General features: G+C 51.3%; 1 protein-coding gene across 1 annotated transcript in view; it reads left to right on the top strand.

Moving 5' to 3' along the window:
- The window catches only part of GLB1 (galactosidase beta 1), a 78,700-nt gene extending 67,407 nt beyond the window's left edge, over positions 1–11,293 (top strand). Inside the window, exon 16 of the mRNA XM_029938779.1 lies at positions 10,710–11,293. Within this exon, the coding sequence (XP_029794639.1) occupies positions 10,710–10,979 (270 nt within the window). The 3' untranslated portion in view covers positions 10,980–11,293. The remainder of the gene's footprint in view (positions 1–10,709) is intronic.
- The last annotated feature ends 2,251 nt before the right edge of the window (positions 11,294–13,544 follow it).

Genomic DNA, 13,544 nt, shown 5'->3' with positions numbered 1-13,544 from the left:
GGACAGGCAGGTGACATTGTACAGGGTCTGGGAGCTCGGGCTAAGTATGTAGGTGGGGCCTCTTCACGCAGGAATGTTCCACACCTTCATGTTTGGAAGGTGTACATACCTATAGGATTTACAGACGCGTCAGGAGGTGTGGAACCCCACAAGCCCCTCAAATGCATATGTCCTCTCAAAAACTAGTACACGGTTGTTCAGAGCAGCACTAGCCAGAATTATCCAGGATCAACCAGAAGGTGGAGAAGCCCAGATATCCATCCACTGATGCATGAATGACAGAATGTCCGTTATGTATGTAATAATGGGAAATTACCTGACGGTAAGAAGAACTGAAGCGGTCCTCTATGTTATGACACAGATGACCCTTGAAGGCATGCTAAATGAAAGAAGTCCATTGCAAACCATTCACATGGAAGGTTCCATTTATACGACATGTCCAGAGCAGGCAAGTGTGCAGACACAGATGAGCGCTTCGGCAGACATGGGGGTGGCGGAGGGGGGACCAGAAGCCGGAGCCACGCCAAGCCCCTCCTCTGGACTCCCCAACCCTGCTTCACCCTCCTCTACTGGGAGGCCCGCTGTCCTAGCCCCTGGGCCTGTGCTGTCTTCAGTTGCTGTAAAGAAACTGCCTTGATTTAGTGAAGGAAGTCACTGATAAGGGTGATTCTCGAAATTAAAAACATCACTTCTGATTAGGATGTGGCTTTCTGGTTAAAGGCCCAACTATCAAACTGGGATTTCAACGGGACGCTGTCAGGCATGTTTTGCTCTTGCCCAAGAGACTCAGGCCAGGGTTCTGTCTGCACCGAACTCTTATCTGAGCGCAGGCTCTCTGAGACAGGCAGCGTTCTTCCGTGCTTCGGCCATGTCCCCATGTGCCACACTGGGGCCATGTTCTGCCCTGCACTGGGTCCGGGCCGTCTGTCCCCCCTTCAAATGGTGTGCCCAAGTCTCTTCTTGATCCTTCCTGTGCTGTTTAGCCACTCGTGGGAGGTTGGGGTGCAGAGCAGCTCGATGAGAAGGGTGGGGTGACACCCCACTTTCCTCAACCAGAACTAGGCTTTGAAAGCTAAGAATCAAAATGGAATACTGACTCAGAGTACTTTTATGTTTTAGAGGCAAATGTTCCCTCTTTCAAGATGTTAAAGAAAAGGAAGAAAAGAAAAGGTCATGAAACCAAGAATTTCTAACAAAGGGCTGACAAAAATCCCTTCGTATATTTAAATTATTCCTGCATCTTGCTTTTGAAATCTCCAGCACCCTAATCATTTGGTCCTTCTGATACCAGTGGGGCATAGTCACCCCAACCTCTGACTTCTGGGGTGGGGGGTGGGAGCTGGAGCCAGAGCTCTGTAAAAACTCCAGAGCTTCTGGGTTTGTAAACACATTTAAGTGCTAGAAGGGGCACCTGGAGAAAGCAGATGTAAGTAAAATGCTTTCCTGGGTTCTGTGCCCCACTCTGGCAAATTCTTGAATCTGAGGAGGTCATGGGAACCCCCAGTTTGGAGCTCAGAAGTTCAGAAGTATGGGTGGCCCCAGATTTGCTGCTGGTGTCGGAGTGAGAGCAGTCTTGTGGGTCTGAGCCCTTTGAACTTGTGGGACCTGATCCCAGCTCGAGGTAGACGGTGTCATAACTGAATTGTTGGACATGCACCTGGTGTCTAGAGAACTGGAGATGGATGGTGTCATAGAAACCACACCGGAAGGAGCCAGAAAGGGAGTGGTAGGAAGTACATTAGGAAAGGTGATTTCATGTGTTGAGAACTTTGGATATTACCTTGAAACCATTGTAGAACTAGGGACAATTTTAAGCATCAAAGCAATATGATCAAATATGGCAGTCATGGGTAGAAAATGCCAGAAACTATGAGATACTTGGAGACTGGCTCTTCAGCAGGTGAGCAGGGTAGGCAAAAGCGCTGCCACTGGGAAAGGCAGCATAATTAAATATAATTTCAATCAAAAATAAATTTTAACAAAGAAATGCCATCATTTCAGATGGTGGTAACAATTCGGAAGAGAATAAACATGATGATGTGATATAAAGCAAGGCCTGGGTGTGAAGGTGTTATCTATTGCCGTGTAACAAATTTACCCTAACCTTTAGTGGCTTAAACAGTGACATGCAGTGACATTCTCGCAGTTTCTGTGGGTCAGGAATTTGGGACTGGCTCAGCCTCGTGGTTTTGGATCAGGGCTCCGTCATCTGAAGGCTTGACCGGCGGAGGAGGAGCCACTTCCAAGGTGGCTCACTTCCGTGGTTGACGTTGGCTGTTGACAGTGGCTCTTCCCCACACAGGCCACTCTGTCAGTCTCTTGAGAGTCCTCATGACAAGGCGCTGGCTTTACCCGGAGGGAGCGATTCAGAAAAGCGAGCCAGGCAGAAACTACCCTTTTTTTATAAACTAGCCTTGCAGGCCACACAGCATCGCCTTCATCACATTCCGTTGGCTAAAAGAGAGTCGTTGAGTCCAGTCCCTGTTTTAAGGAGAGGAACTGGACTGCCCCTTGAAGGGAGAAGTGTATGGACAGGGACACCGGGTGGCTTAGGCAGTTGAGCACTTGACTTTTGATTTTGGCTCAGGTCATGACCTCAGTTTGTGAGTTCGACTGTGGGTCGGGTTCCATGCTGACCGTGCAGCACCTGCTTGGGATTCTCTCTGCCCCTCCCCCCCTTGCACTCTGTCTCTCAAAGAAAATGTATGGACATATTTTTTAACTGCCACATAAGGAGATAAGGAGTGGTCAAGGGTGTCTCTAGGAGGAGGTGGCCATTGGGTAAGACCCGAAGGCTGAGACTGAGTTATCCATGGGAAGGGCCAGAGGAGGAATGTTCCAGAGCCAGGGAGCAGCGAGTGCAAACACCCAGAGATAACCATCCCGTGAGCCAGGGGAGCACGTGTGGGAGGAGGAGTTGGGGCCAAGTCCGGGGCTGGTGAATTTGGCTTCTCCTCACTCCAGTGCCGGCTGTTTAGCACCGAGTGAAAGAATGGACCTAGTCTCGAAGCTCACTTCTCCATGGGAATGGAGTGTAGGAAGGCAACACTTGAAGAAGTTCCTGACAGGAAGCTAAGCTAGTTTCGCAGTCCGGCAAGACACTGCAAGACACTTGGGTGGTGGGGAAGAGATTTGTACTGAAGAGAAGAGGCAAGTTTGCTGAAGGACTAGGCGTGGTATTCCAGAGAACTGAGTCAAGGAGGACGCCAGAGTCTGGGCCTGCGCAGTGAGAGGGTGGGCGTGGTTAGTTTCTGAAGGGGGCGTGGCTGGAGCGGGGCAGGCAGGGATGTGGGCTCTGTTTTAGCCATACTCAGCTTCTAGTACTTACTAACAATCTAGTTAGTACTTACTAACCATCTAGTCATCCAAGAGGAGGTGACCATCACGTCGGGAACGTAGCAAAAATAAATAAGTAATAAGTAAAGCCAGCAAGCAGCCAGCCAAACTGTATTCAGTACAACAAAACACTGGTCTCCATGGTTTAGAGCTAACGGTCATCCTGTAGAAAGCCTGTCGGTCTTGAGTCTACACATAGAAATCTGGAGGAATCAAGAGGTGGGCTGTGATGCAGGTTCAAGGTATGTATTCAGTGCTTGTCATGGCAGTGCGGGGGTGAGGTGCGTGCCCAGAGGTCCCAGTCGGTAGAAGGAACTCCGGAGTGAGCTCCACGGGGCTCGGCCACCAGCTGCCTCCGCACTCCCAAAGCTGTTCTTGCCGAGGCCACCAGCACACCATGTCAAAATGTCCCCCAGGCCTTGTCTTCCTTAACATCTTGGCAAGTAACGTCTGATGTAAGTAATAACCACTCGCTCCCTGGAAACTCTTCCAACTTCTGTGACGAAATTCCTCTGGTTTCCTTCCTCTTCTCTCTTCTCTCTCAGGCCTTTCTTTCAGCTTCTAGGCTGCTGTCCTCAGGACTTGATCCTGGGCCCCCTTCTAACACCTCCAGGGGGTGTCACCCTCCGCATGTGCCGACAACCCCCAAATTCCCGGTGCAACTCTGGCAGTGGGGGTGGAGGGGAGGGACAGGCTCCAGGGTCTGAGCCTTCCGCACGGGGCTCAAATTCATGTACTGCAGGATCATGACCTGAGCGGAAGCGGGATGCTTACCCCACTGAGCCACCCAGGCGCCCCAGGAATGTACGTTGTTAAGTTGGGTTGACAAACATCCTTTCCTTGGCTGAAAAGTAGCGTGCCCACACAACTTGGTGTGGATGCAGCATCTGCCGGAGAACAAGCCATCAGATCTCAGGGGTTTGAGGCAACAACCATCTCCTCAGCTCACCGTTGGGAGTATTGGCAAACTGGGCTCCTCCGCTGGGGTCTGCCGGGCATGCGCTTGTGGTCAGTGAGGAGGCTGTGCTCCTGGATGTTAGCTGTCTGTCCACTGAGGCGGCAGAGGGGAGCGGGCCATGGCTCTCTCGTCACCCAGCAAGCTGTCCCAGACTCGCCCATCCAGTGGCCGGCAGCGTTCAAAGAAAGAACGCCAGTGTGCGAGGCTCTGCAAGGCCCAAGTCGCTCCTTCGGAGCTGTTTGGCCAGGCCACGTCACCAGGCCAGCCAGACCCGAGGGGTGGAGGAACACGTTCTGGCGCTTGCCGGGGGAGCTGCAGAGAACTGTGGCCCCTTCTGGTACCTGCCACAGGTCTTGGCACTCTTGACCCTACTTTCCTTCTGAATCTGATAAGCTTTTTAATTCTTTCAGCCTGAGTTTTCAGTTATTTTCACCCCCAACAAAGTCTACTATTTCCATCTAATTCATTGTTTCCGTGTCACAAGTCTTGTGAGCTTCGAAACGAGATAATCGGTCTTTCCACAAATATATATATTACTTTAGCAACAAAGTGGGGCACCTGGCTGGCTTATTAGTCCATAGAATATATGCAGCTCTTGGTCTTGGGGTCATGAGTTCAAGCCTCATGTTGAGCATAGAGCTTACTTTATTTTTTATGTATTTATTTTTTTATTTTTTACTGTTTTTTTGCTTTTGAGAGAGAGGGAGGGAGACAGAATCCAAAGCAGGCTCCAGGCACTGTGAGGCTCAAACTTGGGAGCGATCATGATCTGAGCCAAAGTCAGACGCTTAACCGACTGAGCCACTCAGGCGCCCTAGGCATAGAGCTTACTTTAAGAAATAAATAAGTTTTAAAAAGGTCTTAAAATGTAGTGACAAATTTGTGAGAATTACATGTAAACAGGAGTAAATAGGTTCTGAGTTGAAGCAGGGGGTCTCCTGCAATTTGCAGTGCATGGAATGGCGGCCGGGAGGTAGATTTTGCGCACGGGTCCTGAGCTTTGGTCCAGCTATGTGACACGACATGGTGCCCAGGGTTAGGTAAGGTGCTCCCGAAAAGGTCACGCCATGCTGGGACCTCAGGGCCGAGAAGGAACGGAACTTATGTTTGGGGATTGATAAAAGGAGGAAGTGGTTCATCTTTTATGCTAATTTATATTTTCATAGCTTTAGTTCTAGTTGGATCTGTCATCAAATACAGAGACCATAGACGTATTTATTACCCCAAGATTGTGGAGGAGGAAGCAAGGGAGTGTGGTTTGCATCGGCTACAACCCCCCTTGGGTCTGACGGAAAGGGAGAATTAATTTTCCCTCGTGAAGGGCAGTGCGAAATCCCTTTCCTATCTTATCTAAGTAAACCCTTCACTGTTTTACCCTTTTTTAAAAAATCCGTTTCCTTTTTTTATTATTATTTATGTTTTTTATTTATTTTTCAGAGACAGAGAGAGACTGCGCAAGCAGAGGAGGGTCAGAGAGAGAGGGAGGTACAGAATCGGAAGCAGGCTCCAGGCTCTGAGCTAGCTGTCAACACAGAGCCCGACACGGGGCTCAAACCCACGAACCATGAGATCATGACCTGAGCCAAAGCCGAATGCTTAACCGACTGAGCCATCCAGGCGCCCCCCATTTCCTTTTCTACCATGTTAGCATCACACAATCACTCATTAATTGTGTCATGACAGCCTTCTGTGCTTGAGAAATGGACCTCGTTCTGTGTCACTCTAAGTCCTCGGAGTACCTACATGTCTTCTTTCAGAGCTGGACAAAGTCAGCATTCAACTAGCTAGACCTTGTTGATTTTAAGGGAACTCCCAAGCAAGTTTGAAAAATTTGAAACGGTGCCTTAAAACAGCCTCGACATCTCTGCTTGAAGTTCTTAGGGGAGGATTGTGTTTATCTGGGGGATTTAAGACAGACACACATCTATCTGAGTACCAGAGAAGCAGGCCACACGTTTCCTGTAACCTACCGTTTATTGGCACGATTATCACCCTGGTGACAATAGCAGAGCGGGGAGTCCGCCAAAGGTCAAGCAATGGTCAGAGAAAGTGAGACTTTGTCATGGAACTGTTTTAGCTGGGACAGCCCCACAAGCCCCAAAAGCCATGGGTGTTTGCACTGCAAACGCTGGGTCCCAGTGGGGCTCGCCCTATTAAGAATGAGTACTTTTGGGGCGCCTGAGTGGCTCAGTCAGTTAAGCGTACGACTTCGGCTCAGGTCATGATCTCACAGTCCGCGAGTTCTAGCCCCGCGTCGGGCTCTGTGCTCACAGCTTGGAGCCTGGAGCCTGTTTCAGATTCTGTGTCTCCCTCTCTCTCTCTACCCCTCCCCCGCTCACGCTGTCTCTCTCAAAACAAAATAAAAACAAAAAGAATTTTTTTTAATGAGTACTTTTACCATCGTATTTACTAATGTGTGTGTACTCTCCCCTGCCCCTAATAATTTCAGCATAACTTTTTAAAGAAAAACAATCATCAGAGTGTCTGTATGTTCTCATAGCATTTTTAACAATTTGACATGTTTAGAGTAATTTCTGTGTAACTAACAAATCACAGTGCTAATCAAGGAGAAAAATGCAAAGATTTTTTTTTCCTTCCAGTGAACAAGATTTGCTCAAACTTTTTTTTAATGTTTTTTATTGATTTTTGAGAGGCAGAGAGAGACAGTGTGAGCAGGGGAGGGTCAGAGAGTGAGGGAGACACAGAATCTGAAGCAGCTCCAGGCTCTGAGCTAGCTGTCAGCACAGAGCCCGATGCGGGGCTCGAACCCACGAACCGTGAGATCATGACCTGAACCAAAGCCAGATGCTCAACCGACTGAGCCACCCAGGCACCCCATCACTCAAACTCTTAAGCCGGGAGCAGAGGGGCTTGGGACAATTCGTTCAGTAGGACTTCATGTCACCTCTTTGGTGAATCTGTTCTCAGGCTGAATCATCCGCCAGTCTCCCCTCAAGAGTGCTGCTGGGTATATACCGAGTATCACTGCTGAGTGCTGAGTCTCCCTTTGAACAAGATGAACAAAGATTTTCCCCCTCATAGAATGCATGTTGGGAAGAGCTAATAAGCCGATAAGCAAACAAATGGTATACATAAAAAAATGACAATAACTAGAATAAAAAGAAGAGACCAAGGGGACAGTGGGTGACCTGTGGTGGCCACGGCTCATCTCCCTGATGAGGTGATGATGGGGTTGAGATCTGTGTGGTCAGAAAGCCGGGGCTGTGTGGGACAGCTGTCAGCCAGAACAGTGACTGCCCTGGGGACTGCCCTGGGGACTGCCCTGGGTGGCCGCGCTTGGTGTGTCTGAGTGACAGGGCAGAGTCCAGAGGGATGTGAGTGGCACGGACAGGGTGGGGAGGAAGCAGGCTGTCTGGGGTCCGTGGGTCAAGATCAGGGGCAAGAACATGCGAAAAGCATCTGATTTCTAGTGTTCATTCTGCTGGGGTGCGGAGCCTGGGTTCTAGAGTTAATTCATAAAGGAAGTCGGGGGACCTGTGAGGAGTCTGCAGGGTCTGAGACAGCAGATCGGGACTTTGTCTAGACGGCAGCTAGCCACACGGAGCTGTTGACACTCACATTTAAATTAATGAAAAGTGAAAACTCAGTCCCTCCCTCACCTTTGCCCCATTTCAGGTGCTCAGCAGCCATTGCCAAGTGCACACAGCGCTGTGTTGGGCAGTGCAGAGCATGGCAACGTTGCGGAGAGTTCTGTTGGACAGCGGTCCTTCGGGTGACGGGCCTGTGGCCCGTTCCAAACTGGTGGTTGGTTTGTCCTTTGCAAAGTCTCGCTTCCTCTCCAGGGAGGGCAACCAGACCACCTTAAACTTCATTTCATGCCTCTTCTTTTAGGAGCCGAGAGTGGGGGGAAGTTTTGTATTGCAGAAGTTCATGGCTTTTGAGAATTAACCAAGGCCATGGAACACGTGTACCCTGGGTTCAGGGAAGGTTAGAGGGAATGTGCAGGCACGATACCCATGAATTGGAGAGTCACCGGGGAGCGGGGGGGAGACAGGGTTCCCAGGGGAGCGGAATGCCCCACCACAGGCCACGGGTGATCATGTGGGGGAGAAGAGAATGACCGAACTAGACCTGCTGTGTCCAGAATTAAGGAGGCAGGAGGAAAATTGAGTCAGCTTTGGTCAGGAGCTAGGAACGGCAGTTCGGGACTGTGTCTGTCTGTCCCAGTGCAGTCCGGGGGGCCTGTGAGGATTTCCCAGCAGCGGTGGGGCCTCACACAGATGTGGACGAACCAGAGAAGTGGAAGTCGGGAGAGGGGCCCGGGAAGCACAGGCAGACACACCGAACAGCCCTGCCCGCCTGGTGAAGCCTGATCTTCGGGACTGTTGCCCAGGGAAGCCACCGCACTACTGGCTGTGGGGCGGCGTTTAGGAAGGTGAGCCGGCCACGGTGACAGGCTAAGCCTCAGGCGCGCCTGGTCCTGTCAGTCCTGTGTCTCACAGAGATCACACCCCAGGAGCAATCCCTTCCACGTGCCCAAGCTCAACTCTCACCCAGAATCCTCTGGCGAAGGGGACCCACGGCTCCCAGCTTTCCAGGCAGACAGGCCCGGTTCAGCACTCAAGATGTGAGGGACAGTCCCTGGAGACTCAGGAAATTTCAGGGGAGAGGACGGACCAGATCTCCACATCGTCCACCTCGCCACTCGGTGGGGAGTCGGCGTGGCCTCTCTCGGGACACGCTGTGACGCCTGTGTGCTCTCACAGCCCTCCCGCGCTCTGCCCTTGAACCTGTCCCCCCTCAGCCTCGAAAGTAAAGTGCTGCTCTTCTCTACTGCTGCAAAAACAAGGCGCCGGCAGATCTGACACTGATAAAACCTGATAAAGCTGTCATTGCCTGTGCCTCATAGGAAGGACTGAGATGGCGTGTCCCGCGGTGAAAACAAGAGTAAAATCGTTCTGAGAACTGTCAAACTGTCATCCTTTCTCTAAATGACTTCGTCCAACAGACGGACGGTGTTCACTCACTGGCTTTTAGTAGGCATGTAAAAGCCAAGGTCTTTTGATGTTAGCGTGAGGAGCGCTGGCCCTCCCCGGGCTGTCCCCAGCCACTGTGCTGACCGAGATAGCGCCGCTGCCTCCCACTGTCCCCCGTCACCGGTGTGAGCGGGACCCGCCCAAGCTCGGGCAGCCGGGAAGGAGGGGAACTCAGATTGGAACCCAGGTAGGAAATTCAGAGGAAATGAGGATGAAGCGGGCACCTGGGGGCTGAAAAATTCCCAGCGTGCGGGCGCCTGGGTGGCTCAGTCGGTTAAGCGGCTGACTTCGGCTCAGTCATGATTTCACGGTTTATGGGTTCCAGCCCCAAGTCGGGCTCTGTGCTGACAGCTCAGAGCCTGGAGCCTGTCTCTGGATTCTGTGTCTCCCTCTCTCTCTCTGACCCTTCCCTGCTCCCACTCTCTCTCTCTCAAAAATAAATAAAACATTAAAAAGTTTTTTTTTTAATTCCCAGCGTGAACAACCGAGTAATTCTAGGTGAGCAGCCGCAGGGTGCAGGGGGAGGCGGGGAGGGGTTAGCAGGTGATGCCAGGGCTGTCCCTCCTCCAGTGTGGCCCCTGTATACTTAGACCACTGACGGTAGCGATTTCTTTACTTCTCCTTCCCTCTTTTCTCCCTCTGTTCCTTCCTTCATCTCCCATACGTTCATTCTCACTGCCCCCTCCTTCCCTCTCTCTCTCCCTTTGTAATAGAATGTTCCATTTATTCAACTGCCTGTTCAGTCCTACCCTATGAGCAATCCCTAGCCCATGCCAGGGGTCTGTGTAGACACACCCAAGTGTCCCTATTTGGGTTTTTTAAATAATTTTTTTCAAGTGTGTATTTTGAGTGTGAGCAGGGGAGGAACAGAGAGAGAAAATCCCCAGCAGCTTCTGTAGGATCAGCGCAGAGCCTGACATGTGGCTCAAACTCACAAAACCGTGAGATCATGACCTGAGCCAAAATCAAGAGTCGGACAATTGAGTGACCAAGCCACCCAGGCGCCCCTGAACGTCCCCATTCCTCAGGAGCCTCTCTGCTCTCTGTTTTACGGGGGCAGGGGCGTCTGTTCCCAGCATGCTCTCTGCAGCACGTAGGGTCACGTCTGCTCCTGGAGGCAGGCGTGGATACACCCCCCGCCCCGTGACGGAGGGTGGCTCTTGGGACGCGTGTTCCCGAGCAGTAGCAGACCTGGGCTCATCCCGTGCACGGACGGAGGAAAGCTCATCTGCTTGGGGGGCAGCTCGGCAGCTCCCCTCGATGGGGAAGTCGGGGAGATGCCGCCACTTGGAGGCAGCGGCCCCACCCCCACCCCCAGCGCCCAGGTGCAGAAGCCAAGGTCTTCTGCCCTGGCCCCGTCCCTGTCCGTGCCCTTGGAGCTGATGGTCTTCTCTTTCTCTCTCTCTCTCTCTCCCCAGGGGCAGGTGTGGATTAATGGCTTTAACCTTGGTCGGTATTGGCCAGCTCGGGGCCCGCAGGTGACTCTGTTTGTGCCACGGCACATCCTGGTGACATCGGCTCCGAACACCATCATCCTGCTGGAACTGGAGCGTGCGCCCTGTGGTGACAGGGGCCCGGAAGTGTGCACGGTGGAGTTTGTGGACAGGCCGGTCATCAGTGCTGCTACGACCTCCGGTCCTCCCCCCGCAGACCTGTCTCATCGAGGCTCAGGACTGGACCGTGTCTGATGACTAAACACTGAGACCCTTTGGAGTTTCCACCTTGCACATATCACATATCCCTCGCGAAATGCCAACGTGCTCTGGAAAGTTCGACTGGGAAACAGATTTAGCACGAGTGTTTTCTCCTGAGGTTTTCCGGGCAGCCTCACGGTGGCCAGCCCCCCACCGTCAGGGGCCGCAGCGATGTGTGAGGACGGTGGTCACGCAGTGATGCACGATGAGTCCCCACAATCGAAATGGGAGCTTTCAAGGTGTTTCTGATTTTTATTTTGGAAGAATCATGTTGCCTTTTTGTTAAATAAAATTGGTATTCAAATGATGTTACTGATTTTAATGTTGAGCGGGTATTAAATTATCGGTTCTGATTTAAATCATAACTAGACTTGAGTGGGTCGAAGAAGCCACCTCACTAACTTGTGGTTTAAAGGAATGGAAAATACTCTTGGTTTGATCTAGTGGACTGCCGCTTGTCTGATCTTCATTTGACTTCCTTTTGTGTTTCTGTGATGTCGACTAGGTAGCCCATCAGTACAGCTCAAAACCATTATGTACACACCCTTCAGGCTCGGCAGATGGAGACGGCACGTAGTAGGGCACCTCTGCACAGTAGGATACCATGTAGCCACCAAAATGTGACGTAGATCTCTATGTGAAAACGCTTTCATGATATGCGGGATGAAAAAAAAGATGGCCTTACGTTTGGTCCCATTTTGTGGGTTGAGACGTAAGAACTGCACACGTGCACACAACACAAGCCTGAAGTGTGTCACGGACACAGTGTGTGCACTGTGTACGTACACGGACATACGGGGATATGGCCTTGCCGCATAGGCCCGTCCCGTCTGAGACAGTAGCTCTCATTGGTTCAGCACTTGACCTATTTATACCATGTCCCGCCCTGAGCATATTTAATTCGCTCGTCCCTCACAAGCGGAGGAATATGCTCTTTCCCCGAGTTACCCAGCCACGCAGCTGTACATGGTAGAGACAGGATTGGAAGCCACAGAGCCTCCACTCTCCTCATGTAAGAGAACAATAAATGTTCAGGTTCCCGAGGGAAAGAATTGGAGCAACAGAAACCTAAATGTTCATCGACCATACCCGGGGGGTGGGCATTTGAGAAAGAGCTGACTTGTTCCTTTTTCCCACGGAGTTTTAAACCCTTTATAGGAAAGATGCAAACTATATTAAAGGAGGAAGAAAGGAGAGTCTTCTGCTGCTAATCTACACTGTATTTTCATGATCGTGTTCTTTACCCTTCTCATAGACATCAGTAATGACTTTGTGGGATTCACCAGCGAGTACCAAAACCCTGGTTTTTTTGTTTGTCTTTTTTTTATGTTTTATTTGTTTTTGAGACAGACACAGCATGAGCAGGCAGGGGCAGAGAGAGAGAGGGAGACACAGAATCGGAAACAGGCTCCAGGCTCTGAGCCGTCAGCACGGAGCCCGACGCGGGGCTCAAACCCACAAACATGAGATCATGACTGGGGCCGAAGTTGGAGGCTTAACCGACTCAGCCCCCCCAGGCGCCCCTCAGAACCCTGGTTGAGTCAGCTGTTAGGAGGCATAAAAACAGAGGCTACATTCCATTTAGGATTGTTTTCTGTAGCATCTCTGTCTAGACATCCTGCGTCTGATTTTGAGAGATGCCATGGGGTGAGGTCTATGCTACATGGACTTATGGCCTCATTTCTTGATCTCGTTCTACAAGTCACTGACAGCTTCTAACAGGACACCCAGAACGGTGCCCGGTTACAAGCGTGGGGGAGAAACGTGAGCCAGTTCCTTGTGAAGGATTATGGATGTTGGTAAGGCGCGCCTCCGCTGCCCCGGGTGCTCCCTGTCGGGACACGAGAAGACCCAGGCAGTGGAGTGGGACCCGCTCTCGGGAGTGTGTGTGGCCATTCTATGCGCCCCATCTTCAGGAAGGCAGCGGGAAGCCCGCTTGACAGATGACAACATGGGACGCTTCCGCAGGAGGCGGAGTTGGATTCCGACCTGGTCGGCGTGAGAGAAGCTTCCACAGGAGCCTGACATCCTTTGCCCGGGATGTCATGTTCTGGAAAGCCAGAATTCGATGCATAAATGGCACCACTCACGACTCCGCACATCCCACCCGGCTCTTCACACGACCCTGGAGAGGTATACACATTTCACCTCCTAAGATGCCATTCTTTTTTTTTTTTATGTTTATTTATTTTTGAGGGAGAGAGAGAGAGAGAGTGCGAGTGGGAGGGGCAGAGAGAGGGAGACGCAGAATCTGAAGCAGGCTCCAGGCTCTGAGCTGTCAGCACACAGCCCGGCATGGGGCTCGAACCCACAAACCGTGAGATCATGGCCTGAGCCGAAGTCAGCCGCTTAACCGACTGAGCCCCCGGGCGCCCCCGGCACTCTTGACTTCTTAACTCTGTATATGGATGCTGCCTCTGAAAACAACAAGAGCAGTGCCTTTACTACCTGCCATGGAAACCTTTTATATTAAACTTCTCTTTAAGCTGATTTTAATATTCCGGGACTCTCTGAGCAGACCTGTGCCAACCCAACCATAACGCCAGTGGTCCTGGAATA

This window comes from Suricata suricatta, chromosome 5 (genome assembly GCF_006229205.1).
Source record: "Suricata suricatta isolate VVHF042 chromosome 5, meerkat_22Aug2017_6uvM2_HiC, whole genome shotgun sequence".
NCBI lineage: Eukaryota > Metazoa > Chordata > Mammalia > Carnivora > Herpestidae > Suricata > Suricata suricatta.
This window is presented reverse-complemented; position numbering and strand designations above follow the sequence as displayed.